This window comes from Ammospiza caudacuta, chromosome 2, assembly GCF_027887145.1.
Source record: "Ammospiza caudacuta isolate bAmmCau1 chromosome 2, bAmmCau1.pri, whole genome shotgun sequence".
NCBI lineage: Eukaryota > Metazoa > Chordata > Aves > Passeriformes > Passerellidae > Ammospiza > Ammospiza caudacuta.
The window spans coordinates 90073754-90101411 of record NC_080594.1 but is presented as its reverse complement, the minus strand read 5'-3'; the positions used below and the strand labels follow the sequence as shown (position 1 = coordinate 90101411).

General features: G+C 40.7%; 2 protein-coding genes across 5 annotated transcripts in view; one reads left to right on the top strand and one right to left on the bottom strand.

Moving 5' to 3' along the window:
- REV1 (REV1 DNA directed polymerase) overlaps positions 1–7486 on the top strand; it is a 54692-nt gene extending 47206 nt beyond the window's left edge. For all 4 annotated transcript variants that reach the window (XM_058824691.1, XM_058824692.1, XM_058824693.1 and 1 more), the window contains 5 exons: positions 2910–3018; positions 4055–4266; positions 4433–4592; positions 5454–5556; positions 7105–7486. In XM_058824691.1, coding sequence (XP_058680674.1) covers positions 2910–3018; positions 4055–4266; positions 4433–4592; positions 5454–5556; positions 7105–7216 — 696 coding nt within the window. In that variant the 3' untranslated portion in view covers positions 7217–7486. The remainder of the gene's footprint in view (positions 1–2909; positions 3019–4054; positions 4267–4432; positions 4593–5453; positions 5557–7104) is intronic.
- A 2141-nt stretch (positions 7487–9627) lies between these two features.
- Positions 9628–27658, bottom strand: part of EIF5B (eukaryotic translation initiation factor 5B) — a 35833-nt gene continuing 17802 nt past the window's right edge. The window contains exons 8-24 of the mRNA XM_058824696.1: positions 27560–27652; positions 26006–26089; positions 23526–23821; positions 22799–22906; positions 22575–22685; positions 21662–21729; positions 20372–20513; positions 18693–18824; positions 17826–18008; positions 17538–17699; positions 15846–15977; positions 14423–14554; positions 14237–14313; positions 13988–14152; positions 12873–13011; positions 12186–12347; positions 9628–11344 (exon numbers count right to left, since the gene is read on the bottom strand). Of these exons, the coding sequence (XP_058680679.1) occupies positions 11237–11344; positions 12186–12347; positions 12873–13011; positions 13988–14152; positions 14237–14313; positions 14423–14554; positions 15846–15977; positions 17538–17699; positions 17826–18008; positions 18693–18824; positions 20372–20513; positions 21662–21729; positions 22575–22685; positions 22799–22906; positions 23526–23821; positions 26006–26089; positions 27560–27652 (2294 nt within the window). The 3' untranslated portion in view covers positions 9628–11236. The remainder of the gene's footprint in view (positions 11345–12185; positions 12348–12872; positions 13012–13987; positions 14153–14236; positions 14314–14422; positions 14555–15845; positions 15978–17537; positions 17700–17825; positions 18009–18692; positions 18825–20371; positions 20514–21661; positions 21730–22574; positions 22686–22798; positions 22907–23525; positions 23822–26005; positions 26090–27559; positions 27653–27658) is intronic.

Here is a 27658-nt window from a genome sequence, read left to right as displayed (position 1 = left end):
CCAGCTGTTTGAAATTTTGTAGTTACATCTGTCCATAAGCAGATGTGGGTTAAATTAGGCTGTGCCATGAAGTGCACCCCTCCACACTTGGCTTGCCACTCAGTACTGTTTTTCAGAGGAAATGGTAACTGCATATGGCTTTCTAGAAAAATTCTCTTTAGTTTGTCAATGCTTTATCTGTCTAATAATTAGGTATTCAAGAATTGATTGTTATTTTTTAAAACAGCATTACTTTTTGAAGTTTTTTTAAAAGGACCTAGTTTGAACTAGTTTTTTGCACTGTTTTTCTGTCTCTATCTACTTATGTATTTTGTGACCCAGTTACTTGATCCAAAAATGCAACTTAGTGGAGCAGCCTTTTTGTTTGAAGATGTAGTTCAGGAAGAATTGAATGCTTCCTATTTATTTGTCAAGGATATCCATACTATCTATTTGAGAGTGCCTTATGCTCATACTGATTTTTTTTTTTCTGAAAGGCATTCAGCTTTCTTTATTGTCAAAAAGAGGACTAATATTTACAATTTTCATTTTCTGAGTTAGGTCCAAGTTTAATACCTAGAATACTATGGTTGAAAAGCTTCCTGTAGACTTGGTGGGAAAAAAAGGGCTAAACCCCATTCATTAATACAGGAGGATTTTTTTCTGTGTTAAAATCAAACATGAACTTAATTCAAAAATACCATCTTACTCTAAATATAGTTTGACACATTTTTTTCCTCTTAAAGTCTTTGTGGTAGTGTATATGCTATGACTGTACACAAACATTTAAATCTGCTTTGTGGCCCATGAAGCAGTGAAATGAGCAATGATAGGTTTTGGGTATAGAAATACTGCCAACCACTCCAAAATGAGTACTTTATCTACATCAGATGTAGATTATGCCCTGCCATCTTTTTATAGCTTAATAAGGTTTGTTTTGCTGCTCTTCATTCCTTCTGTGTGAGCTGTGTTATGATCAGGGGCAAAGCTAATTGGATGACAGGGATTTATTCATTAGAAAACATGTGGAAAATTTCCTTTGTTAGGTAAAGTTCTCCTGTGGAAGGAATCCAGATAGGTTGCATTCCTTTCCATTAGTTGCTGAAGTAATCTTAAAATTTAGAATAGCTGTATATCTCTGTAGCCTGGATCCTGCAGAAGTGTAGAATGCAGAACATAAAGATTACAGATGCCTAGAAATGAGTGACATTTGTAATAATGGTGTTAATTAGTGGTGGCAAGTTTTCATTTAACCCTTACAGTGTCTTCACTTGGTACAGATTCCTCCTAAGGAAATTGATATAAAGGCACATCAGAAATACTGATAACTGTGTGCTGAGGTCACCCATAACTCTGTAAAAGTTCTCCATAATGTGAAAGCTTTCAGATACCTGTATGACAATGTTAGGACATTGTACAAGCAGTTACCTGAAACTCTAGTTATATTGGACAATTCATGTGAATTCAGCTCCTTTAATTGAATTTTTCCATGTTACACTCTGAGAGAGCAGTGATGGGGGAATAACAAAAATGCATCCAGTTCATGTACTGCATTATTTCTGCAATAATTAAGTGGTATACACAAAAACAGTGTCAATTCAGAGCATTCCAAATCCTTGACTCTTAAATGCTTTACCAGAGAGCACTAAACTTTTTTAAAAATTTTATGAAGTAAAATTTGTGTTTAAAAAGATAACTTATACCTGTGATGTAATTCCACTATAGTGCTTTGTTCTGCACAATGTATATGGTAATTTAGGTCAGAGCTTTTCCTGTCTCCTCCTTCAATTAGTGCATGTTCTGTGGTGAAAATTTTGTGTTACTCATGGAGTTCTGAAAAAGGAACAAAATTGTGCTAAATAGATGAATTCTAACCTGTTAGAGCACATTGATGTTTATGATCTGTATTATTTAGACATCATGTGTGTGAATAGCACACTGTACCTCCCTGTCATAGCATACATGTTTTGGTTTAAAAAAAAAGAAATCTCTATGGAAAGTAAGAGGTTAATTTTAATACCTTTGCAGATGTAATAAATACAGTATCTCAGATAATGATGGAAATTTCATTGTACTCCTAGAATAGAAGTTGTACTTTTGTTGTTTCTGCTCATCTCTGAATTCTACCAGTGAAATGAAGGGCACTCTCCCACTGACAAATTTAATCCACTAAATGATATCTTTGCTTTGAATTAGATCTTGAAGATTATGAGCTGAAAACACTGTTTAGTTGTAATGGGAAGCTCCAAATACAAGATGTGTCTGTCACTGATGTGCTACTTCAGGCATGCAATGAGAAAAAAATAACTGATAATGCAAGAAACTTTATATGAGTGTGTCTAGCAATTGGCATCAAATTATTTCCTGTCTAGAATCCAAGTCCCTGGACAGTTTCAAGGGACTGTGCTCTTATCAGTCAAGCAAGTGGTAGTGGTGGACAACTGTGGGAGAAAGGGATTAAACCCTTTTGTGCTAGTTCAAGCTGGACTTGGGTTTTGCTGTCCTTAAAGAACTGAGATGATTTCCAAGAATATTGTGAGTTATATAGCAGCTTGCAGGAAATAGAAGTATCAAAAGAAAAGGAGGAACAAAAATCTGGTGGTCACAATGTTTGTGTTTTGAAATTTGAAGAGAGTGCTCTCTGGGTTAGGCTCAATCCTGCTTTTAACACAGCTGTACTGGGTATCATTAGATGGGTAAATGCTTTGTATACTCATAATAGTAATTTTAATAAATAGAGTAATATTAAATGTACATTTTGTTGTCTTTACAAAGAAAATTGCAATGTGTTTTACAGTATTTCAGCTATATCTCCTTTATTTTTGTCTGGCATGAAATGTAAATGCCTTTCTCGTGTGAGTGACCTAGAAAGAAGCAAGCAGTGCTGCTCACTGCTGAAATAATCAAATGAATCTTTTGTTACTGTTCAGGTGGACCCTGAGGTTTTTTCTGCACTACCTGCTGAGTTGCAAGCAGAGCTGAAAGATGCATATGATCAAAGGCAGAAGCAATCAGAGCAGCAGCCTGCTAACACTTCAGGTGAGAATGTGCAGTTGTGCAATAGTCTTCTGGCGTAGGAGTTGTTTGCTACCTAAACAGCTATGCAGCCCTAAGTAACAAACTGGCAAATATAACCAAAGCTTCTCTAAAGATGCTGTGTTCAACTGAATTTCTGTATTTATTTTTGGCAGCCTATCAGTTACAACCAGCTGTGGTTTCAGTTTGCAAACAGGTGCCCAGCTTTACTCAAATGGGTAATTAATTCAATTCATGGGGGCTGTGACACTAAGCTTCCCCACATCCATATGTTTGCCAAATGGAATCCAAACTAGATGTGTCTTGTGATTTAAAGCATTGCACTTTCTTCAGTTAGTTAAACTCTTTTCAGGGAGCATTCTCATGGTTCCCTGAAACCCATAGCACTGGCAGGGTTTTGGGGCAGCTGGAGAAAGATATACTGCATCTCACTGAATGTCTCACAGTCAGCTGGGTTTACTCTGAGCTGATCATCCAGGTCTCCTTTTTATAATCAGTAGAAAGAAATAAGACTAATTCCCTGTGAACATGCTTTGTCATAAAAATAGATTGTAAATGTTATTGGCCTGATTGCCAGTTAAACGCTGCACTGTATAATCACACCCTGATTTCATAGCCAGTGGACTAATGCATATAAGTTAGGATGATGGAATGAGAGAGAGATTTCCTTCATGAACTGTGATAAAAGCATTGTGGGGGCTTTACACTGCTGGCTTGCTGCTGACACTGGTGGGGCAGTGCTCTGACTGGGGTGAGGCAGTTTGTCCATGAGAATCCAATTTCACCAGCTGCTTAATGTGAGTATTCAAGGACTGAAATGCTCACATTAAGAAGCTTATGAATAGCTGAGTGTCCTCTGTACACTGAAAGTCTAACAGTGCTTTGCAGATTTGAAATGATGTGTACATTAAAGTTGCTGTATCTAGGCTGTGTTTTCTCAAGTGATCATTAGATTTTTGTTGGAGGTAGAGTCCCCCTTTCAATGGAAAAGTATTAAATTTTAAATGTATCAACCATTGACTCTTCCTGTGTTTTTCAGTGTCAAAAAATCCTTTTGTACACCTGAAGCATACAACTATGAAAAATAAGAAGAAAATACGGAAAAAAAATGCAGTCAGTCCTGTGAAAAAGATTCAGAGTCCTTTGAAAAACAAACTTATTGGTAGTCCTGCAAAAAACATGCCAGCTACATCTGGAAGCCCACAGAAGCTAATAGATGGTTTCTTGAAACAAGAAGGAACAGCTGCTCAGGTACTTCTAGCACAAACAGCTTTTGGTAAAGCTGTGTCTGCTTCTTTAGACTGAGTTCAGTAGCTGTTTTTCTTTACTGGATTCTTCACTGACACTTAGCTGTGTATGTACATGGTGTTGCCATATTTGTCAGCCTGAGCACTATCCAATTCCATGTTTGGAACAGGCTGAAGCAGTTCCATCGACCTCGGGCTCTGCGGGCCCATCAGCTCTGCAGAGGGAGCAGCAGCCGGGCCCCTTCAGGCCACAGGCCCCCAACCTGGCTGGAGCTGTGGAATTCAATGATGTGAAAACGTTGTTGAAAGAGTGGATCACAACCATCTCAGGTGAGGGATGTCACACTGGGTGATCTTGCAGTGCATCACAAAGAAAACTGCTTTGAGAAGGCTTTTTGTACTTCCTTTCTCCTTCACTCTTCCTTTTGCTGGTTATTTTTCACAGTAGTCTTGAAGTCTTACTGCCGTGGCAGTCTTGGAAGAACTTGATTCTTTCTGCTAGTTGTTACTCTGTGGCTTTGTCAGCTCCTCTTGCTTAATATCATGAAAAGTAACATGATCCTTCTTCAAGGATGTGTCTGGCCATTGTCCTGTGCCTCAGTGTTACTTGTGGCTGAGGTTTCCTCTATTTTTCCAATATATTGCAACGCTAAGATGAAAGTTCTTGAATGGGAATTCATTTCTTCTGTGAAGATCTCTTCTTAGAGGCAAAGGAGTGCAGGGTTTGGGGTTTTGTCAAAATAAATGCTGGGAAGAACAGTAGATAAAAAACCAGTGCAACTGTGACACTCTTGCTAAATTGTGATCTGAATTAGGCCAAACAAATAGCAACTCCTTAAACCTTGGGAAATTTGACCTTCCTGCCATGGACATTATTATTCTCCTAAGAGTTTCAAACATCATTGCATTCTAAAACCCAGTCCCTTTTCCCTTTGGTTACTGCTAGCTTTGCTGTCAGTTGTTCTTACTGAAAAAAAAGATGTCTACAAGACAGGTATTTCAGGACCCTGCAGTCCTGTTATATGCACAGCTTCTGATGTCAAGATGTGTGAGAATACAGAAATTGTCAGGTTGGCCCCTGATATGCTGACACTGCAGAATTTCTTTATATTGTATTCCCATTATTCTGTGATTATATTCTAAGTATACTTAGGGAAAAGACCTCATTTTTAATTTTTTTTTTAATTGCAGATCCTATGGAAGAAGACATTCTACAGGTTGTGAAATACTGTACTGATCTAATAGAAGAAAAAGACTTGGAAAAGTTAGATCTGGTTGTCAAGTACATGAAAAGGTAACTTAATTGCTGGTATTTGTGAACTTTAGACTATTTTTGTTAGAATTTATCCTCCAGATGCTGCATTGTGACCCCATTAACCCATCAGACATTCCAGTGATGAGTGGTTTTAATCTTGAATACTGGGGTTGAGGGAAGGAGTTGGAGTGTTAAAATAGATAATTTGTGAAAAAATAAGAGTAATATTTAGTTGTAATTCATAGAATCACAGAATGGTTTGGGTTGAAAGTGACCCTAAAGATCACCCAGGCCCAACTCCCCTGTCATGGGCAGGGACTTCTTCCATTAGACCAGGTCGCTCAGAGCTCCATCCAGCCTGGCCTTGAACACTTCCAGGGACGGGGAATCCCAGCTTCCCTGGGCAACAATTTCTAGACAAAGATTGTACTTCTCATCAGCACTGTCCCTTTTCTTCGTCCTGTTTTTGTTCATTTTTTCATGCTATCTCTAGACCCGATTTCATTCTCTGTCTGTATCCAGATTCTGTCTCACTTCAGCCTTTAAATGCATTCCTGTTACTTTGTTGTTGTGCTCCTATTACTCTTGCCATGAGTTTATGGGGTTATAATCCATGTATGACTTGCTTACTAACTAAAGCTTAACCGTGGAGCTCAGCTTTCTAGGTTTTAGATCTGCAAATATGTTTCACACAAAGAATCAACACCAAAAAGACTACAGAAGTGTAGGAAGTTCACTGGGCTTTTGCATTATACGATATCTTTAGGCCTTGGGAAATGCAAAATACACAGTGTAATGAACTGTTTCATGAAATCTGTGTAGCAAATTCCTTATAAAACTTCTGAATTGTCAGAATATCCCATTCCTGGTCCCTGTGTGTTGATCTGCCCTGATGGCAGTGTGTCTCCCCAGAGGGTTCCCACTCACCCATGTGGTGCTGACGTTACACCTTCCAAAGCTCTGAGTGTAGGACTCTCTGCTCTCCTGCAGTACAGGGACCTAGAAGGGACACTGAGAGTACAGAGCTGCTTTATTTTCCTTGGGCAGTTCCTCCATTCACTTCTTCTAGCTGCTGATCATAAGAGCAACTCTCATCATAGGCGGAACTTGTAATTCTCTGTGGATTTTGTTTTTAGCAATAAATACAAAAAATAAAAAATTATTATATAAAAAATTATATAGTGCCCCAAAACCATATTATTTAAATGTGTTGATTGCACTTGGCATTTGTTTGAAATAGAGAAATAGCATCTCTGTCTTGGGATGAGGAAGTAAAGATGAGGATTCAGAAGCTTGCCCAGTATGCAGCTGGTGGAAGGTCACCCACCACTTAATCCACAGGCTCACTCCACTGCCAGCTGCCAGCATTCACAAGCTGCTGTGCCACTGCTCACACCAGGAATTCGTGCTGTTAAGTCAGGCTTGGTGTGTTTAAGTAGAGAGGGAGGGCTTTACCAGGACTGAATCAAAATTCCATCCCTGGGGAACTGCTGTGATCTTGTTTTCCAATGTGAAGACCAAAAGTGACTGTAAAAGGACTGGTTCTGTAATGGTAATTTTAAACCTCTTCTTCCTTTTCCCCCTCAGGTTAATGCAGTCATCTGTGGAATCAGTTTGGAATATGGCATTTGACTTCATTCTTGACAATGTTCAGGTAGTTTTACAACAAACTTACGGAAGCACATTAAAAGTTATCTGAACTTGTAGTAAAGAGCTTGGTGAGAGCCTGGAGCTCTCTGCTAGCTGTGCCATAAGTGCTTGTGAGGTATTTGCAAAGTGCATGATAGTAATGCCCTGAGTTTTTATAATTTCAAATTTCTTTTTAAACAACAAAGTGTTTTGTACATTTCTTTTCAGAAAGTGCCAAATTTGTCAGTATTGCATGTAAATAATTGTGTTAAAATTCTTTTATTGTAGTATAGAATCTATTTACAAAATGTTTGTTTATAAAGTTTTATGGATTTTTACAGTGAAGTGTTTACAGTTGTTTAATAAAGAACTGTATGTATATTTTTGTACTGATTCTATTTTGTGATGCTTCAGTTTGAATATAGTGAACCCCTTTTACTAAAGCTGCAGCTTTGATTCATTTCACAGTTTTACACAGTGGCACTGCCTCAGCACATGGAGGAGGCTGCTGTACAGGCACCTGGCCACTTTTTGTTTCTTCTTTGCTAACTTTATTACAGATTTTAAGATGAGGGAAGAATATTAGTTCATTTTCAGTTTCATCCTTCAAAGATTCAAGCCAGGGTGGCCCAGGCACTCCTGAAGCACAGAGGATGTCAGCTGAAGCCCGGGTGCTGTTCCTTGGGTGTCCTGTCCCCTCTCACGTGGTTCTGGAGGAAGGCAAGTCACCCCAAAGTGGCACTGTAAAGGGGGGGGAGTAGCCAACACAGAGCACTGGTCGAGCCTGCATCCGTCCTCTGCATTGCTCCTACTCAAGATGGAGCCATTTGTAAAGCACCACTGTTCTCCCCAGCCTGTGGCACACATTTCCTTCATGCAGCATAACAAACTAGATTGTGGGGAGCAGCTGAGACAGAATAAACCATCCCATCACTGTGTCCCTGCTTGCATCTCTGCAGTTCATGTTTCGGGCAAGTCTGCTTTTTCAGGTGTGCACCAGCCTCGCACAGTTGTACTTGGCCCAATGCATTGAACAAGGCTGTTTGGGGACCTGGAGAGAATGAAGAACACTTGACAAAAACCAAGTTGGTAAGAAAAATCTTGGCTGAAGAACATGGGTGGCGAGGGGCGAAGGTGAGAAGTATGCCACATAATGCTGGGCATAGAACTGAGAGCAGAAATGCAAGCTGGAGCCAACCCTGGAGCAGCATTTGCACCACTAGCTTAAATGGAAGCACCTTGCCTAGCAGAGGGCAGGAGCTGCTGCTGGAGAGCAGCTGCCGGTACAGCTGGGGCACAGCACAGCTCACAGCAATGGCAGCAGGGTTTTACCTTTAGGTTGTGACCTTGGCTTCCTCCTGCCACACACTGGGAGAGCTACCAACCTGTACAGCCAGGTGACAGATGAGGGAAGGGCAGGAGATGTCACTTCCCTTGACTTCAGTATGGCTTTTTGTTAGATCTCCTGTACCATCCTCAGGGAGAAGCTGATGAAGAACAGGCTGGGGAGAGAAGTTAACTGAAAACTGGGCATGGTGGTGAGTGGTACCATGTCCTGTTAGGGGCCGGGCCCAAGTAGTGCCAGGTCCATCCTATCCATCCCCTTTGTAAAGGAGCTGGGCAATGGGGCGGTGCAGCCTCAGCACGTTTCTGATGGCACAGGCTGGGCTGAGGGGGTGGGGGGTGCTGGGACCCCCATGAAGTTCAGCACAGAGGTGCCAGGGTCTGCTCCCAGGGAGGGAGGGAGGGAGGGGCCAGCTCTGCAGTAAAGCCTGGGGCTTGCTTGGCACAGCACAGCACAGCCAGGTGCCAGGCTGCAGGAGGAGGATCCCCAGGAGCCAAATCAGGAGCTTGTTCTGTTCCCTCTGCTCAGCACTGGTGAGGCCCCTTCAGTGCTGGGCCCCTTGGTACAGAGCAATTCCCAAGCACAGGCCCCAGTGGTGCTGCTGGGAGTGGAGCTTCTCCCACAGCCCGGGGAGGGCTGACACAGCAGGGACCTTGAGCAGGCTGGGGAGGCTAATCCATGTGAATAAACACCTCAAGGTGCTCATTTCCTTGCATCCAGCCATCAACACCTGTCTAGAGAGATGGACATTGTCTGAGCCAAGACCTCTCAAGTTTCCCTTAGTTTCTAGGTTGGGTCTTTTGGAGCCCCTTCAGTTCCTGCTTTTGAAGCTGCCTTTTCTCTTTGCCTTGGTTTATAAAAACCAGCACATAGCTGCTCAGATCAAGGCAGGTACTGCTGAAACTCAAGCAGGTAGTTTACCAGTCAGGTTTGAGGAACTGGCTCTCAGACAGATGTACAACTGGCATCTTTAAAAGGACTCAGCATTAATTGTCAGGCTGTTTTAAGTTCCACAACAGGAGCCTGCCAAAGGAGCATATCTGTTTCCTGGAGATTTTACCTATGGGAAGAACACCCTTAGGGATTTGAGGGAACAAAGAAGAATACGTTGACCACACTCTTTTGACATCTGTGTTCTGAAGAACTTTTTATTAGTGTAGTTTTCATGATTGCATAGTTTGCAAAAGAAAATTTTAACAATTAAATGCAGTCTCCTCTCTCTGATCATTGTGTTCACCCACTGATGGGAAGTTGCACCACACACCAACCATAGTGAAACGGTCCTTTTCAATGGCAAGTTTAAAGTCTAACAAAAAAAAAAATCCAGAAAGTTAAATTCCATTTGCAAAGGAGGTGAGTTACTAGATGTTCTTTTGTAACGGAGTCGACATAGTCTCAATCAAAACATTCAGATTTTTCAACCAAAAACGTAATCCAAGTGACAGAAGAAATCTGATCAAACTGCATGTTGAATGTTAAACTCTTGTAAATATCTTAAACACTAAAAATCTCAGCTGCATGAATAATCCTCAATTTTGTTTCAGCTTGTGCTTTTGAAGAATGTTTGTTTTGCTCCCATCAGCGTGAGCTGTGAGTTACCCAGAGACAGCCTCAGAAAGAATCCATCAAGCTGTCATGCCGGGCAGGGAGGTTGAGGGGAAGGGGGGCAGGAGAGTGCTGGGATTGCAGACTGGCTCCTGGTCAAACATCACAAACATCCACGCTGGAGCTGGTCAGTCCCACGGTGTCGGGTGGCGTCCCAGCTGTGATGCAGGTCCACAGTCACAGCTCCGGGCTGGCAGCTGGTGGCAGGAGCTCACACCCTGAGCAGCAGCTGGAGAAGAGATCCCTGCTCTGACCTGGGAGTTTGGTGCTAAGCACCTGGCCTGCCCCTCCCGTGCCTGAGCACCAGGAAGTGCATTCTGGAGGAAACGCCTGTGCTGGAACAGCCTCCGCCCTTTAGCCAAGCACAGGGAGGCAAGAGGGGCCCTGCCTGGCCTTTCCACACCTGCCACAGCCCATGAAGTGAAATCTGGATTACCGAAGCAAACTGTAAAACAAATGGGCTGCTGTGTCCATCTCCTTTATTTGTGGCTCTGCATTATAATGATTACAGTTGACTTCCATGAACTGTACAAGCAGTAAAAGGTGGGCAGCTATGCTTTTACAACAATTGTTTCACACAAAGCAAATACAGAGATACCCAATTGCCTAATTTTCTATTAAAAAAACTCTAGAGGCACAAAGCAGAAGAATGTTGGAAAAGAAAGTCAAGGAAAGAGGTATGCATAAATAAAGAAGTATTTCTTACATCAAAAATGTCCCGAGAATCACAAAGTCTGCAGAAGCTTGGTTAATCAAATACTGCAGTACTGCTCTCATCAGTATAAAAGTGAAAGAGCTTTAGTTCTGTAATAAAAATTCAATTTCTTTTATTTTGGAGAGAAGGAGGGAAAAAGGGTGGAAGGAAGGTGTAAGAGAGGGAAGGGCAAACTTTAAAACAGCAGCCAGTATTAGGAAGGGTAGTAGGAGAGGTGAACAGGCACATTGGAACCATGGGAACATGTAAATTGACCACTGTCAAACCAGTGTAAATTTCTTGGTTTCTCATGGAAAACATTTTATCCGCATATTTTCCTCCCAAACATATATCCAACACTGTCTTCAATACAGGACTTTGTTGGTAACTTTTTAGTAACAGGAAGAGTGCATTTATTCCTGCCTCCCCATTGCTGTAAAAGTTATCTAGATGATTTCAAACACTTTCTTCAGTTCTACTATAAGCTGCCAGTCAGACTTCTGCATCTCATCCCTGAACCAGTCCTTCAGAGCATCGATGGACTGACGGCTGATCTGTAACACACGAGACAAGCCCATCAGAAACACACAGGAATTGACAGCAGCACACTGCAAACAGGTACTCTGAAGTTAGGGCAATCTGCACAGCAGCTAAACTCATTCTAAGCCCCCATTTGCTTCATTAAGCCCAGCAGCTGAATGACCCAACCTATTTGTTTCCCTTCATTTCTTCTCACACCATGTCCCTTATCTGGGCTAGAGGGGCTGCAGCTGGACAGTAAGGCAGGAACTGGAGAGTCTCCTGCTTCCACCAGGGCCTACAGGACCAGCAACCCCAGCCTGTCCCTATCCCAGGCCCTGCTGGCCCTTCATTCGTGGGCACACACCCCTGGCACGTGTGTGGCAGGAGGTGTCCTATGACACGGTGACTAAAGCAGTTGGGAAGGTGGAGAGCTGTGGCTTCACTTCCAATAGCAAAAGATGAAGCAAAGGATCATCTCCTCATTCAAGCCCAGTGCCCCACAGTCAGAGCAACTGAAGGAGTGCTGGTTGTGCAATTTCAGGACAGGCTGTGGTGCCCTGGGGGACTGCTGAGCTCTGTGTACAGACAGCTGGCAATAGTGAGTGTGGCATTTTGCCCTCTCAGGTGCTCCGAGCTGCAAGGTCTTTGCAGCCACAGCACCTCCTTCCTCAGGCCTCTGCAGGGGCAGCACTACAGACCTCACACAACAGCTCCACAGGCCTGGGCTGCACGATGCCACACACACCCTCCCCAGTGAAAGTCAGTCTGTGACTGAAGGCTCCTCCCCTGTTTCTGAGGCTTCATGCTACATTTCACTTCAGGCAAGCTGCCACTCTGTCCTAAGGCCTTTCCACAAACACAGACTGCTCTTACCTTGCTGACGAGGATATCTGTTGCTTCAAAATGTCGTCCATACATTTTAGGTGATTCCCCAGGAATAGGTTCTATTTTAACACAAACTTCTTGGCCTTTCTTTGCCACATCCACTGGTTTGTGGTTTATTTCAATACTTGTGACTATTCCAATTTCAACAAACTGTAATACAATGAAGCAGCTGTAACACATCCACCAAACCTCTGTGCATGCACCCTTCTCTAAACTCCTGTTTGGAGGCACAGACTTGCTGCAGGAAGTGTGGCCACCTCAGCACAGGCAAGCCAAATGTACAGCACAGCAAGTGCTCCATCCTGAGAAGGAGAGGGACACCAACCTCCCACAGCCCATCTGAGATATCAACTGGTTAGCCCTTAAAAGGTCAAGAGCTGGTTCTCCCCCTTTTTAGCTACCAGGTAGGACAATTTTGCCCATTACTCAATACCACAGCACAGAACTGGCAGGTGCCCTCCAGCTACACTTCCTGTGCCCTGCTCCAGGGCTCAACTCTTCTGGCAGAGTGCAGTGAGATATTTGAGCACCAGAAGAAAGACTTGATCTGCAGGTCTGACCCTCATCTCCCACCAGCAATCTGTGCAAGGGAAAAGCATGCAAGCACTCCAAGGAGCATCATCCCAGGCAGTACCAGCTGAATCAAACATGCAGTGGGAAGAGGCCCTTACTTACATTTTTGCTAGGTACACACATGGGAGTCCCCTGCTTCACCTGGCCGGCCTCAACCACAACACCCATCACTATTGGATCACGAGAGTTGAAAATGAACTGAGGGAGTATTTTCAACTTGCATGGAAACACTGCTATATGCCTGGAAGGTGACAAGAAAAGGCACTTTGAAACATACATCCACTGTTCCAGTGTATCATTAACAACTCTGCCTTCTCCCACACTTCTTGGGCATTCATTCCAGGGGTGTTACTTGGAGAAAAGCAGGAAAAAACCTCGTTACCAGTCTTGCTAATTCTAGTCCACACCTGTTCTTCAAGAACTACAGGGAGTAATAATCATTCATGCCTGGCATGGATTTTAATTTGACAGGCTTGAGTGCTCAACTCAGACCAAGACCAAAGGAGTAGTAATTTTACAGTGTAATTATAGCCTCACATAAACACAGGAATAGAAATGTTGTTGCCTGAACTCCAGAATGTCAAGGGTTTTTTTTTGCCAAGTGAACAAATACATTTAGAAACTGAGCTAAACAAACTCAATTTGGGATCAATATGAAACTCAACACATTTTCATTTTGATTGTCCTTATTTTACTGAAGGCCACCCAATGACACATGATGCCAAAAATTAATTTTGGGTCCCTATAAATCTTTGAATGATTACATATTCATGTTACTGCAGTCAGAATTAAACCCTCTACACTGGGATCACGTGAACATGAAACAATAGAATCCAAATCCTCTTAGTTCTGTTTTTTTAACTCTGCAAGACTAACACATCTGCCACAATCTAGGAAGAGAAGCCAAGTACAGAAAGCAAACTGTAATAAAAACACTCCATATTACACAACAGTTCTAGCTGAATCCTGCATCTGCTGCACAACTTTCACAGCTCTCACCTCACTAGGCCTAATCCATACCTAAACAACTAGACTGGAACACTGAATTCTTGAAAACTATCAATTTATTGTCCTACCATCTTCCTCCTCTCCTCCCTTTCCATCAGAACCATATGCCAAGTAATAAGGAAACAAGTAGTTAAATACAGCTTCATTTATACTAAAACAAGAGAGACACTTACTTGGGAAACACCCAGAAAACAACTGCTCATACTTACTTGAATTCCTCTTGTTTCTGCTTTTTGTAATCTTGTCTGTATTTTGTGAAGGCATCAAACAAGTGATAAATGATTTCAGCACTAAAGATGCGAACTCCTAAGCTGTCGGCCATCTCCTGCGCGTCCCGCTCAATCCGCACGTCGAACGCCAGGATGACGGCGTACCTGCAGGAACAGCGGCTCAGCACAGGGCTCCCCAGAGCAGAGCAGAGCAGAGCAGAGCAGCCTGTGCACAGCAAAGGTACTCACTGTGGGTCATGCTCCAGCATCACTGAGGCCTTCATAACATCTTTTTTATGGACAGGACCAATATTTATTCCTGAATACTGTTGAAGAAAGCCACAAAAATCAAGTCACTAATCTCTGAGTGAAAAGGAAACATTTACTGACTAAACACAGAATCAATGGCATCAGACAAAGCACAGTAGTACTTACTGGCACTTCTGATGTTTTAAGAAATTCAAGTAATGCTTCTAAAGAGCCTAAAGTAGAAGCCTGGACATAAACACCTTTCTCTTCTAATTTGATTGCATTCAGTGTTTGCTTCAGTTCATGTATTAGTTCATCCTTTAGAAAAAAAAAAGGAGAGAAAACAAGTTTTAGTTCTATTGCTATTTATGCCTCAGGGTACAAAATCTTCCTGTTCATGAGCTGCTGAAAACAGGCAACAGCCATGGTGATAGGTCCCAAGGGACAGAGCTGCAGTGTAAATCATACACAGCCTGTGAGATACTGACTGTTTCTGGCATTAGAGAAGCCTGAGCTGAACTAGACTTGAGGATTTTGTGGGAAGATGATCATATAAAACTGAGCACCTTCAGTGCTGGTAACATCTCTCTGCAGACCTCACATCACTTTCCCCAGCAGTACAAGTTTCTGCTGGCAAGGCTGAGCAAACACATGGCCCACATTGTGTGGCAATGCCTTGGCTGCCTGGAGATCAATGACAAAAGCTGACACCTAAAACCACGAGCTGGAAAGGATCCTGAACACTCTTTAGGCCTGGGTACCAAACAGGATGCAAGAGCAGCAAAGCCAATTTGTTGCTTTTAGAGAAGTGAAAAAAACCACATTTTTTTAGAGCCTATGCCTTCTAACCTCAAACACGAAAGTCTCTTCCTCTGGCAGATGGACGAGTTTTGCCATTGACTTTTAGCCATTGTATATCTACTACCAGTAGTACACTTGAAGTAAATACTCGTACAGACCCAGCAGTAAGGTCTGTGTTTGGACATCCCAAAAGTTTAACCTCCCTTAAAAGGCACAAATAAATAGACAGAAGACTAAAGGAAGACTATGATTAAAAGTAAACTAGCAACATGTAAATTGGCAACATGTAAATTAAAAGTGAATTAGCAAACTAACTTCCTGCCTTCGGAGAAGCAAAACACACAGAGCAGTTTTGACTTTAGGATAGCTACATCCTTTCCTCTACCATTTTTAACATGTAAGTCACAAAAGAAATTTATTCCAAAGGTCTTGAATTAGCTTTGCAATTAGGAGAGTTTGCAGAACTCCACTAGTAGATATGTACCTAATATAATTTGATTAGAATATATCCATAATTTACTACAAATACCAATCAGTAATTCACAGAGCCAAACTATGCCATGATACTTGTTTCCAAACCTTATTCTAGCAGCAGAGACACCCCAGCAAAATATCAGGAAAAACGCTAATGGTCAAGGTACTAAAAATATCAAACCACCAAAGCTTCACACGGCACAAAACATGTTACTGGAACAGTTTTTAAAACAACCAAAAAACCCAGTTATTTGCAAACTGAGCTCTCACATTTGAGTTTCACCACCAAAGAGCTCAAGTTACCCTCAAGTGTGTTCAACATCAGCCACCTCACCTTGAGGACTGGGACTTCATCCTCTTTATGAGCTACAAGCAATGGCAAACCAGCCAAGGTTTTTTCCAAATCTTTCCCAAGAATCTTCACACCTTGAGCAGCAACAACCTCTTTGTGCTTTTCATACTGGTTCTGAAAAAGAGAAATATACACACTAGCACAGAGTTCTGTGCTGAGCAGCAGAAGAACACAGCAGGGAGCAGTGAAGTGCAGCAGCTCCCAACTTTCATCATGATTGTCTTTGCTTTGCACTTGCGCCTTTCAGTCCTCCTGCTCCTCTCCCTTCAGATACCCCCTGCACCTTTGCCAAGGTGGGCAGGGCACAGGGAAATCTCAAAGCAGAGAAGGGGGCCAAAAAGGAACATGTACTAGAAAAAAGCAAGCAACAATAGGCATCTACTCACTAATAAGACCCACAAATTCAGCCCCCTAGGTAAGTTATGGGAAGATGTTAACAATTTAACAAAAACACTAAAGCTTAGCTGACACACAGCCCAAGCCTCTCTGCAGGAAAGGCTGTCTCACTCTCCCACTGGAGGCCATCCAGCCTTCTCATGTGCTTAATTCCATGTACAATTCCCCAGGTTCTCTCCCCATCCAGGGGAACCTCAAAGATGTCACATTCAGGGCATGGCTCTAAGACATAACAAAACCAGTTATTTCTGAAGATCTTTAAATTGATGTTGGAAGGATTTTCTGGTTTGTTTCCTAGTTTTTTATTTGGATGTCCCATCCTTTTCTTAAAACTGCAAGGCAGCTTCCTTCCTTAATAAGCACTTTGATCCTGCAAACCTCTATCCTTTAGCCCTCCACTCCAAGAATCTGGGTCTTATTTCAAAGATGACAATTCCACATGAACAAGCTGAATCAAAATGCATCCTCACTGCCTGCATCAAAAAAGCCCAACAGCTACCCTATGTTTACTTCCCCTGCTCAGGGCTCCCAAACCTGAAAGGTTTATCCTATTACATTCACCTAGGTTATCTATATGGTTTTCTTTGCCTTAAAACAAGTCTGTGCAGACATTTATTCCTTCCCTTTTACACAGGAAACATCAAAGCAGTTCTTTTCATCATCTTTGAACTGCATGCATTAATCTTAATAGACATATTAATTTATTTACAGCTTTTTGATTCTGTGTCTCCTCATTTCAAGGAAAGCCAGGCAGGAAGGATTTTAAATTCAGGGCCTCTCCTCAGGCTAATAAGGGCAGCAGAACCTACAACTCTTGAAAGCACCAAGAGGCTGCAGATTCTGCAGAAGTCCTGGCCACTGCCACTCACCAACCAGCCCTAAAAAGTCATGTGTTCACTTTTCTCAAATGTAAGTGTATATGGTTTTTGTTACTAAAAAAACATGAAGTTGCTGTACCAGTACACTCCAGTTTCCATTTGAGATGGGAATCTCCCTCTCACATGTAGCCACATACCTGAATACCTTCTTAAAGCATACACACCCTAATCCTCACTGCAAGGTAATTCCCTGATCTCTTTGCCACTGCTGTGACAACACACACCCCAACACGAACATACAAATACATTCTCAAAAAAGACACCAGATTTCCCCTGCATTCCCCTTGAAGCCCCCTTTAAATACCATTATTATAACCACATTCTGCTACATTCACTTTTTATAAAGCTTGATTTAATTTTTTCCTGGTTCTAAATGTCAGTACAGTAACAGCTGCCATACCTTAACTCGCAGCTCCTTCATAGGAGGAGGCAGCAGCAGACCTCTGATCTGAGTCACAATAGGACCTTCTACCCCAGGAACAATAATGGTGTCTCCTTCTCTCAGACGTCCATTAATCAGAATAACATCTATGGTCGTGCCCATGCCCGGCAGTGCTTTCACCTGAATGAAAGAGGGAAAAATTCACTTCCTATTTAAGCACCGCAAACACACAGTTTTTACCAGAAGGAGAGATGCAGGGAAGGGAGGAATTTCTATATGAATTTCAAGAAAGGGTTGCTGTATTACCTCCATGACTTGAGCTCTCAGCTCCTGACACTCAGCCAGTCTCTTGGTCAGCATGGTTTGTGTGAGCTCAACCAGAAGAGCTATCAGACTGCCCATGCCATCCCCTGTGTGAGCAGAGGTAGGTACAAGAGAAACAAAAGTGCGGGGATCCTTATTCTCATAAAACAAGGCAGCGTTCAAGCCCTGCAATCAGGATTAACAGTTACATAGGGAAAAGCACAAATACACAGCAGTACTGACAGTAACATTCAACCCCAGGCAAATGCCACTGCATTTTTAAAATCCCAATTTAAAAAGCCAACACTGTTACCGACAGCATGCTATGGAACAGAATTATCCCATACTGCTTCCAAGTGTGGACTGAAGCCTCAATTCACACTGGGAAGCAGTATGGCATAATTCTACAAGGCTAATTACCCCATCTAGCTTCTAGATAGCATTTTATGTCACCAACAGAGGAAGTTCCCAGAACTGATGTGATTCATACCCTGCCAGCATCCAAGAGAAAGAGACAGATGGGATTCTCTCAGGCTATTCCCAAAGAGAAAGAGAACAGTGACAGAAAACTCAACTGCTATTCATAACTCCATTGACCAAGCACAGAAATTAGCTATTTTTCTCCAAACCAGCAGTAAGAAAAGAGCAGTTAAAATTATGCAAAATGTAAAAGCAACAAAGTTTGATTTATAAGAGTTAACACCAATATGTCAGAAGAGATGCAACGGCTTTCTTGATATTTCAAGTCGTTTTGAAGAACGGGTTAAAAAAAACAAAACAAAAACTACCCATTCACCCAAAACAAACCACACCACCACACACCTCTTCACTAGCACTTTTAAGCAAAGAACATTGAATATTCCAACCTACCTGTTTTGCAAATTCCACTATGATAGCTTTTGCCCGTTCTTCAAATTCATCTTTTGTATTCTTTTTCTGCTTCTTTAAGGTAACAGCTACATCTGTATCTGGACTTTTTTTCCAGTCATATAACCTATCAATCTTGAAAACACAACAGTATGTCATCTTATGCAGCTTACTAAAGGGTGTCTTTATGCTTATGCCACATCATCAGTGAGAAATACTTTATCAACCAACTTAACCAGCCATCTATCTGCTCCAGTAATCAAATGAAAGTGTTCTTATTTGCTTTGGCTGCTATATTTAGCTCTGTTTATGTCAGGCAGGATAGCAGGATAGCAATGATACTTCAGATTTTAAAAATTCAAGCTATAGTAATCTTTTTCATATGAAAAAAGTTTATGTGCATAAATTACACCAAGGTTAAAATAAAACATTAGAAGAGACATGTTTATAGATTCACATACACACAAAAAAACCCCAAAACCATGGAGGTGTTAGTGATTTTTCCTGAAAAGAGACTACACTAGTTTTATAAAGAACTCCTAAAATTTACTGGTAAATATGGACCCTGTCCCATGTTGCTACAGAGAAGGGACCAGAGGGGGTTGTTCAAAAGACACAACTGTATTTCAGAAACACTTCCCCACCACAGCTGCCAAAACAGGACAGACTTAGCCCAAAATTATCTTTGCTATAGAAATCAAAACTACATCTTAAGAAAACTGATTATAACCTGGTCAAATAATACAACTATAACTTAAAATGCAAGAGCTCATAGCTATTTAATTTCAGGCTCACTGTAGGCCTTTGATGGCAACAAATAACAGCTGGGTCTTCAGATCTGACCAAGAGAGAACTCTCTACTACTCTGCCACAAGGCCTGGACACCTCTCCATCCAAGGGGCTGTTTGTATTCTTTCAAAAAGTGGCTGGTTTTGGCAATGAGATAATGCCCTCCTCAGTTCCAACCACCTTCCATCTTAAAGCTCCTTTCATTTTTGAAATATATTGCAATTTTTACACTGCACACAAATAGCCTTCTAACAGCTCTCCCTCAGCATATCAGATGGCTTCCAAAGTCATTGGACATGAATGATTTCTGTATATATAAAATAATTCACTGAGTCATCACAAACAGGCAGCGTAATTTCTCATGCAGAGGATTTTAAAAACAGGGCAGAAAAGAACTGGTAAATTTTCCATCTAATATTGCAAAGCCCAAAACACTTCCCACCAGTGATCAACGTTACTGCTCCATGGCCTAAAGTCAGTTTGTCTTCAAGTCAAACTGACCAGTATCAGTGGCTAAAATAAAGTATGACCTGACAAGGTGAAGCTTGTGTTGGAATTTTATCAGAAAATGGACACAAATCTATGTAAGTAGGCACAAGGAAAAAACCCCACAATTGAAGTACAACTTCCAGAAGGGTGAATCATATAGAGAAGTTACATAAGGCAAGAAAATTTACCAGTCAGGACTCCAAGAACTGATTGTTCTGCAAAGTTCCCGTGGAGCCACTGTGGTATCAAGGACACAAAAAGGCAACAACAGGACCCAAGAACTACTCCTTCAGATTTTACACCAAAAAAGTTCCAGTTCAAGGAAGAAAAAAGACAATTGTCAAAAGCCAAATGCACTATTAGAGTGGAGAAATATACTATTAGGATAAAAAAATCTATCCTACCTTATTGAGAGCTACTATAAAGGGGCATTTCTTAGATTTCAACAGATTTATTGATTCAATTGTCTGTGGTTCCAAACCATGCATGATGTCAACTACAAGTATAGCAATATCACAAAGTGAGCTTCCTCTATTTCTTAGATTGCTGTGACATTAAAAGACAGGAAAAAAAAAACCAGTTATTTAGCAACAGAACCTATATAAAAACACCAAGTACAATGTCAAACTTACACTGCCAAACAATAAGCTAAAGCTCATCAGTTATTTCCCCTCAAAAATGTAAACCATTCAAATGACACTGTAATTTTCATTTAACAAAATACATCAATGAATGTAAGAAATTATTACACTAAGAAATTATTATTATCCTGAAAGTTTTCATATTATTATATATTTTTACAGTGCAAGATATGTTCTGATCATTTTCTGAGCAACAATTGAGACAGCTAAAGTGAAAAGCAGGAGTGTAAAACCTGAACAAAACTTTTTTTATTTACTGCATAAACACTAAGACTATCACCATTTTATACAATACAAGGTAAAGAGACTATCATCACATCTTTGTTGGCAAACAAAACCTGGCTAGAAGCTGTAAGAGGCACCATGCCAAGGTACTGATCTCAACATTACCAAGTGCTCCACAACACAGCATTTCAATGCTTACAGAGGTTTTTACTGAAAAATGTCACATCAAAGTCTTAATCCTTCTGTTTTGAGATTTCATCCAAGATCTCACCTCAGTGAATTCAGTTGTGCTTGTCATGTTTTACCCTTAAAAGCTGATTTAGTGGCTTGCCTGTATGCCACTGGTGTTCCTAGAATGCATTTGATTTCTGCTAAGACTCTGATGACTTGGGTAATTAGTAACTTCCAATCTTACAAACTCTGTTACCTTAACTGGGACACTATGAATGAGAAACTAGGAAAAAAGTTTTAATTTTTTGATTACTTAGGTCACTTGAAATCCTCACCTTTTTTCCTCCAGCTAGCTTCCTGCTTCCATCTTTCCTCTTACACTAACTATTTATTTACATGCTTTTTCAGATATTCATGGCTCAATTGGCACGAAGGCAGAAAATTAATCAGCTATAAAAGGCCAGCAATTAACCAGATATAAAAAGCACCTGCAAATGAAGCAAATCCACTTAATTCCTCTACTTGAAGTTGGTTTTGTCGGACTTTTTTTCAAGTGAGAACTAAAACAATGGATTAAGCAAAGACCACACTTGGCTAGGAATATCTCCAGATGCTTTTGCCATCAGTTCTGAGAAGTACATTGTGAGAAAACCTTACCTGAAAGACTCATGTCCGGGAGTGTCGATTATCAGCATGCCTGGAATTTTTATGTTCTCTCTGTCAAACTAACATTTCAAAATATTAGCCATCTTGTAGAAATTACACAAGAAGAAAAAAGAACAAAATAAGAGCTGGCAACATTACTGACAGTCTGCACTTCAAAAATCCAGACACATATTTTAAGGCCAGGACCCTCTATAAACCAAATCAGTCAACAGTCATTTCAACATTTAAAAAAATGATGCAGCACATTCCAGGTGCCAACTGGCCACAAGCTAAGCTAAAATCTGTAAGACAAGGCAGCCTACAGAAGAAAAGCCATTTCAGGGTAGTGAGATGTACCATCCTTGGCTTGATTATTTTCTCCTCTCTCAAGTTTACAGGCTTACTGAGTTAAGTTAAATCTTGGAAAAAGCCATTACTACACCAAGGCTTTACAGCCAGTTGCTTCTGCAAGCAAAATAGGATATAGTATCCAAAACAAATGATACAGAACAGTTACTATGTCTGTAACATGATAAAATTCATCAACCAGAAATTGGCCAAATTTCAGTACACACAGCAAAAGGTAAGTTTTCAACACAAAATATACTCAAGAGTTTCCAGAGTCTCAATTTACAATCAAAATACTGACAAGTAAGCAGTCTGTGTACATATGTGCACTGTCCAGAACAGAGTGAACAGTATCTTCATATTTTTCTGAAGAAACAGCAATGCATTAACTGAAATCCAATGTATGAAAAATGAGACAGCCTGCCCTTTGCTGGGGGAATGATAGGAATTAAAAAACAATAGACCACAAAATTAGAGCAGGGGGAAGTATCTGTCCATGCCAAGAAATCTCACAAGGCCTTTATTACTCTACATTTCATATTTGTTATGATGCAGTTGTTGAAGTGCTATAACTTACATTTTTCACCATCTTAGTTTGTTCATTAATAGCTTCAAGAGGAACATTAGTTGCACCAATCTGCTGAGTGATACCACCAGCTTCACCGTCCTGCACATTAGTGTGGCGGAGCTAAAGACAAAAAAGACCAGAAACTTTTGAGCACACTCTCCTTCTGTCTTCAACCAAAGAAATAAATGCTTAAACAAGAGGTACAGGCAGTGCTTTCACACCCCACACCTTACCTTATCTAAAATTTTGGTCTTGCCTGTGTCTACATGCCCCAGGACACAGATAACTGGTGCTCTGAGCTTTTCAGTGTTCATATTTTTGCTGTTTTCAGCTCGTCGTTTCTATGTAAAAGACACATACAAATTGGTAAGTATAAACCAAAAACCACAAGTTCACCTCTTGATCTGATTACATACACACAAACACAGAGTTAGTTGTAGGACTTATATTTTCAAGGCAATTTAAGGTCTGTCATCCCTTTTTTGGTAAATCAAAAATTTTTAACTAACAGTTACATTTTTGTTTGGTAGGTTTTTCTAACAGTCTAGCAGGCAAAGTTGTTATAAGCACTAACAGTAGCTTTGCTGAAGGTGCATTCTGAACAAGCACCTTGGGTGAGGAGACCAAGAACATCAGCAGCCATGAAAGCACTGAACACTTTAGACACATCTTTTAGAACTTGAAAATACCTATCTGTAAAAAACAAAAGCCTCTTTTTCCAGCAGGGATATAGAGGTGGAGGGGAACAACACTTAAGCTGCCGCCTTTGTGGTCAAGTTACCTAAAAACAAATACTTCATCTTCACACAAAACCAAGTATTTTTTTTCTTAATTAATACAATTTCTGAACCTGCCTAAATATTAGCCCTGACACAACCACCATTTTGACAAATTTGACAAAATAAACTGAAAATTAATCTGTTTGTTATACAACACAAGAATCCAAGTGTATCTTCATACCTCAATTCTCCGTTTAGCTTTGTCATAAGCACGCTCCTCCTTAGTGCGGTCATCCTCAGAGTCATACTCAGAATCAGAGCTAATTTCCTTGCTGGGCTTCTTTTCCATAGATTGTTTTCCAATAGCTTGGGAGTCTGGCTCTCTCTCATCTGAAATCTTTTCATCCTCATCTTCACTGCCTTCACTGTCTTCAGATTCTTCACTCTCTTCTTCCTCTTCCTCCTCTTCCTCTTCCTCCTCCTCTTCATCATCCACTTCATTTTGTTCTTTGACTTCAATATGGACAGGTTTGCTCTCTGTTAAAAAAAAGAAAGAGTAAAGTAAAAATTCTCTATTAAAGTTCACACTTCTGGGGGCAGATGGCACCAAAAAGCAAGAGACTATCAGAGAAGAATGAGGACTGAGAGTTGGCTCTACAATAAGTGCTTGTCAAGATCATTTTTCAACTTCCAATGTAAAAAAAAAAAAAACCAGAAAAAAAAAGTATTTCATGTTCAGAGTTGTTGGCTTGTGTTTCAAATCCAGAAAGAAAGCAAATTTAGGATGGAGTGAAGAACGATATTATCAGCACACTTATGTTTACCATTATTTGCAAACATTCAGACATTCTTTAAAGTCATGTGCCCTTCATAAAGGAATAATGCACCAACATCTTTTTAATAAAGCCAAAATACTCCAAATCATTACTATATGGATTCTGTACACTACTGATCAGGAAGGCACATTTAAGCAGACATAATAATCAGAACAAATGGCCTCTTTTATGCCTATTTAAAAAAAAAAAAATCTCATCTTCAGGTTTTCTTAGATGATTCAGAGAAGATGAGCATTTTTCATAGAAAATCTTCAATAAACAAACAAAAGAATTATCAATAAGTAATTTTCTTTCTTTGAAATCTTCCCATTTATAATCACCTGTAAAATCATAAAAGGCAAGTTGATGATCACTTTAAAATCATGGATTGTCCTCCTTACAACACTGCTGGCAGGCTCACTGCTCCTAGAGATTAGTAACATTTCCTTGCTACACTCATAGTCCATCAGCTTAGTAAAACACCAAATCTAATTCCCAGGAAGGCTCTTTTTCTGTATCACATCAGCAGAGCCTTCAAAGCCAAGCAGTAAGAAGTGCTATGTCCCCTCCAGGACAGTGGTGACAGACTAAAACAAACACTCAAGAAGGCTAACAGCCTTAGAATTTAAAAGCACCAGAGGAACACAACTGTGCTGGAATTAAATCCATTCTGGAGTATGTATCTGTATGTCAAGTACTACACTTGAAAGCACAGGTGTCAGAAGTATAGGCAAGTAACAAGTACTTGATGAATAAATAGTCTTTAAGAAGCAATTAAGACACTAAGGAGGCACCAAGTCCAGTAACCAACTCCTGTTCAGGACAGCTCACAGAAATACTTTCCTCCACCAATGGAAGAAAGTTATTCCTGCACTGCAGCACAGCTCCAAGTTTCCCATACACATTGCTGTTGAGTACAAATAGAATACGGCCTTTGGCACACATGCACAGGAATATTTATGTTCTGGCAATTCCTTCCTTTCTTCTAAACCTGTCTCTCAAAGAAGCATATCACAGAATCACAGAATAGTTTGGGGTGAATGGGACTTCAAAGACCACCTAGTTACAGCCTCCCCGCCAAGGGCAGGACACCTTCCACTACAGCAGGTTGCTCAAAACCCCCTCCAACCTGGCCTTGAACACTTCCAGGGTTGGGGATCCACAGCTTCTCTGGGCAACCTCTTCCAGCATCTCACCACCCTCACAGTAAAGAAGCTCTTCCTCAACTAAACCTACTCTCAGTTTGAATCAATTTCTCCTTGTCTTGTCACTACAAGCTCCTGTAAATAGTATCTCTCCATTTTCCTGCAGGCTCCCTTTAGGTACTGGAAGGCTGCAGTTAGGTCACCCCAGAGCCTTCTCTACTCCAGGCTGAACAATCCCAATTCTTTCAGCCTCTTCTTGTGAAGAATTCACTATAACATGCACACTTAACCTTCACACCATTTTATTCTCTCACTTCTTTGAAAACTTCTCACAGGGGTACTGTCTTAGATGCTGCCAGATTCACATAATAAAAATACTACAGCTTTAAATTGTTACTAGAGAAATACAATAGCAGGCAAAAGGTTTCCCTAAGCTCACAGAGATGGTTTAAGCACATATTAGAGAAGAGGATTTTTACTCCCATAACAAAGGACAAAAAAATTACAACCCATTTATTTTAGATGCTAACTCCACAGAAGAGTATTTCCAAAGGGTTGTCTTAAGCAGTATTTCCATGGCTTCTGAAAGCTCTGCTTTTGAGAAGAGGTTCTTGTATGTATTTATCATCATACTTACCTCACAATTTATCTAACAGAGCAGAGGAAAAATCTAAGTAAAATATTGTTTTCAATAGAAACAGAAAACTTCGTCCAAAGCCTCTTAACCAGAAAAAACATACATCTGGTATTTACATGCCCACCTTTCTCTGCATCTTCATCACTAACCATAGCTTCCCAGTCATCCAGACCTGCATCTTCTGTGTCATCTTCTTCCTCCTTTTCTTCTGAAACCAAGAAACCAAATACTGAAGTTAAAGTCAGTCCAGCAAGATATAACATTTTTAGATGCTCCTTCTTTTGACATACTGACAACTGCAACTCACAAATTTGCTCTTACCATAATTCTCTTGAAGTATCTCCACACTCCATAAAAAGATGCTGCATACTTAAAAAATAATATCCAATTCTCTCCACAAAAATCATGTAGTGCTAGCATCTTTGCCTAGACAAACTTTTGTGGAAGAGACAGAAAACCTACTCATCTGGTTCCTGTCTGCATATCATGCCAATGCCTGCATAATGCCTGCCACACAAACCTGCACCACAATCATGATCCTTGCAAGGAGTTGCCCAATTAACAGTCACCATGTGTAACAAAGTAGCAGAGAAACAAGCATATAAGTCACAATAGAATTTTACCTAGTGAGAATATACAAATTGTCTATAAAAAGGACACCAGGTGCCTTAACATAAATACATCATGGATTCCAGAAGCATTAAACATACTAATTCAGCAGGAATTTGGTTACATTTATGAAAAGACTGCAGGTCTTAGTAAGACATGAATGGAAAAATGCAAACATACAACCCTCTCCAAAAGAGGCATTATACAACATATGTTTGCTGCATGTGCCATAAATTTCAGCTCTCGGAAATGAAGAATAAGTTCCACACTGCTAGAATATTAGCTAGGAACTAATGTTCTGCCAGTGAGCCCTTCTCTTAAGGCAATAGAATGGCAATCATGAATGGCAATCTTGCAACGTGGTGGTTTTTTTTTTTTCTAGGTCAAGCTAGAATCACAGGACACATTCAGCTTTGCTTTCAAAAGCTGCACATTTTGTCAGTATTTGTCTGACTTAAGAAGGGTAAAAATTGAAACAGTCTCCTTGCAGAGAAAGAAGTCCAGTACAATATGATTTTGACCAAGCAAGTACTGTGTATAGGCAAAGATGAGGGCAACAGTCTGATCAGCAAACTTGCTGATAACTCAGTTTCACAAGTTAACACATAATTTCTTCATTCTGCACCAGTGAAAGCAAAACATGTGGCATAAAGTGTACAATCACTGTGAATATTGCACTATCAATTCTAGAAGCAGCATACTTCCTCCCTACCTCCACCTAACTGTTGACAAAACAGACTTGTAAAAGCAAGTGAAAAGTCAAGGGAACAAATAAGGCACTGAATGTGCTCATTTGAGATAACTGATCAAGCCAATTGAACACTGGAGCTGAACACTGGAGTTCACCCAAAATAAGGAACCTTTACCACACTCATTTTGAAGCTTCATGCCTTTTACTCCATAAAATTTCATCAATTCCTCCCTGAAGAAAGGAGGAAAAAAAAAAAAGAAAAGGCAACTGCCTCAAGAAAAGATGGCCATTCAGCCCTATCCAGCAAGGTCCAATAACTATCATGCAGCACTGACACACAAGCTTAAATGTTTGAAATTTATTAGCATCACCACCAACCTGGATCTACAGGAAGAGGAGCCTCTTCTTTCACTGGTGTTTCCAGTTCTACAGCGTCTTCAGCTGGGGAAGTTACCTCCACACTTTCTGCAACTGCAA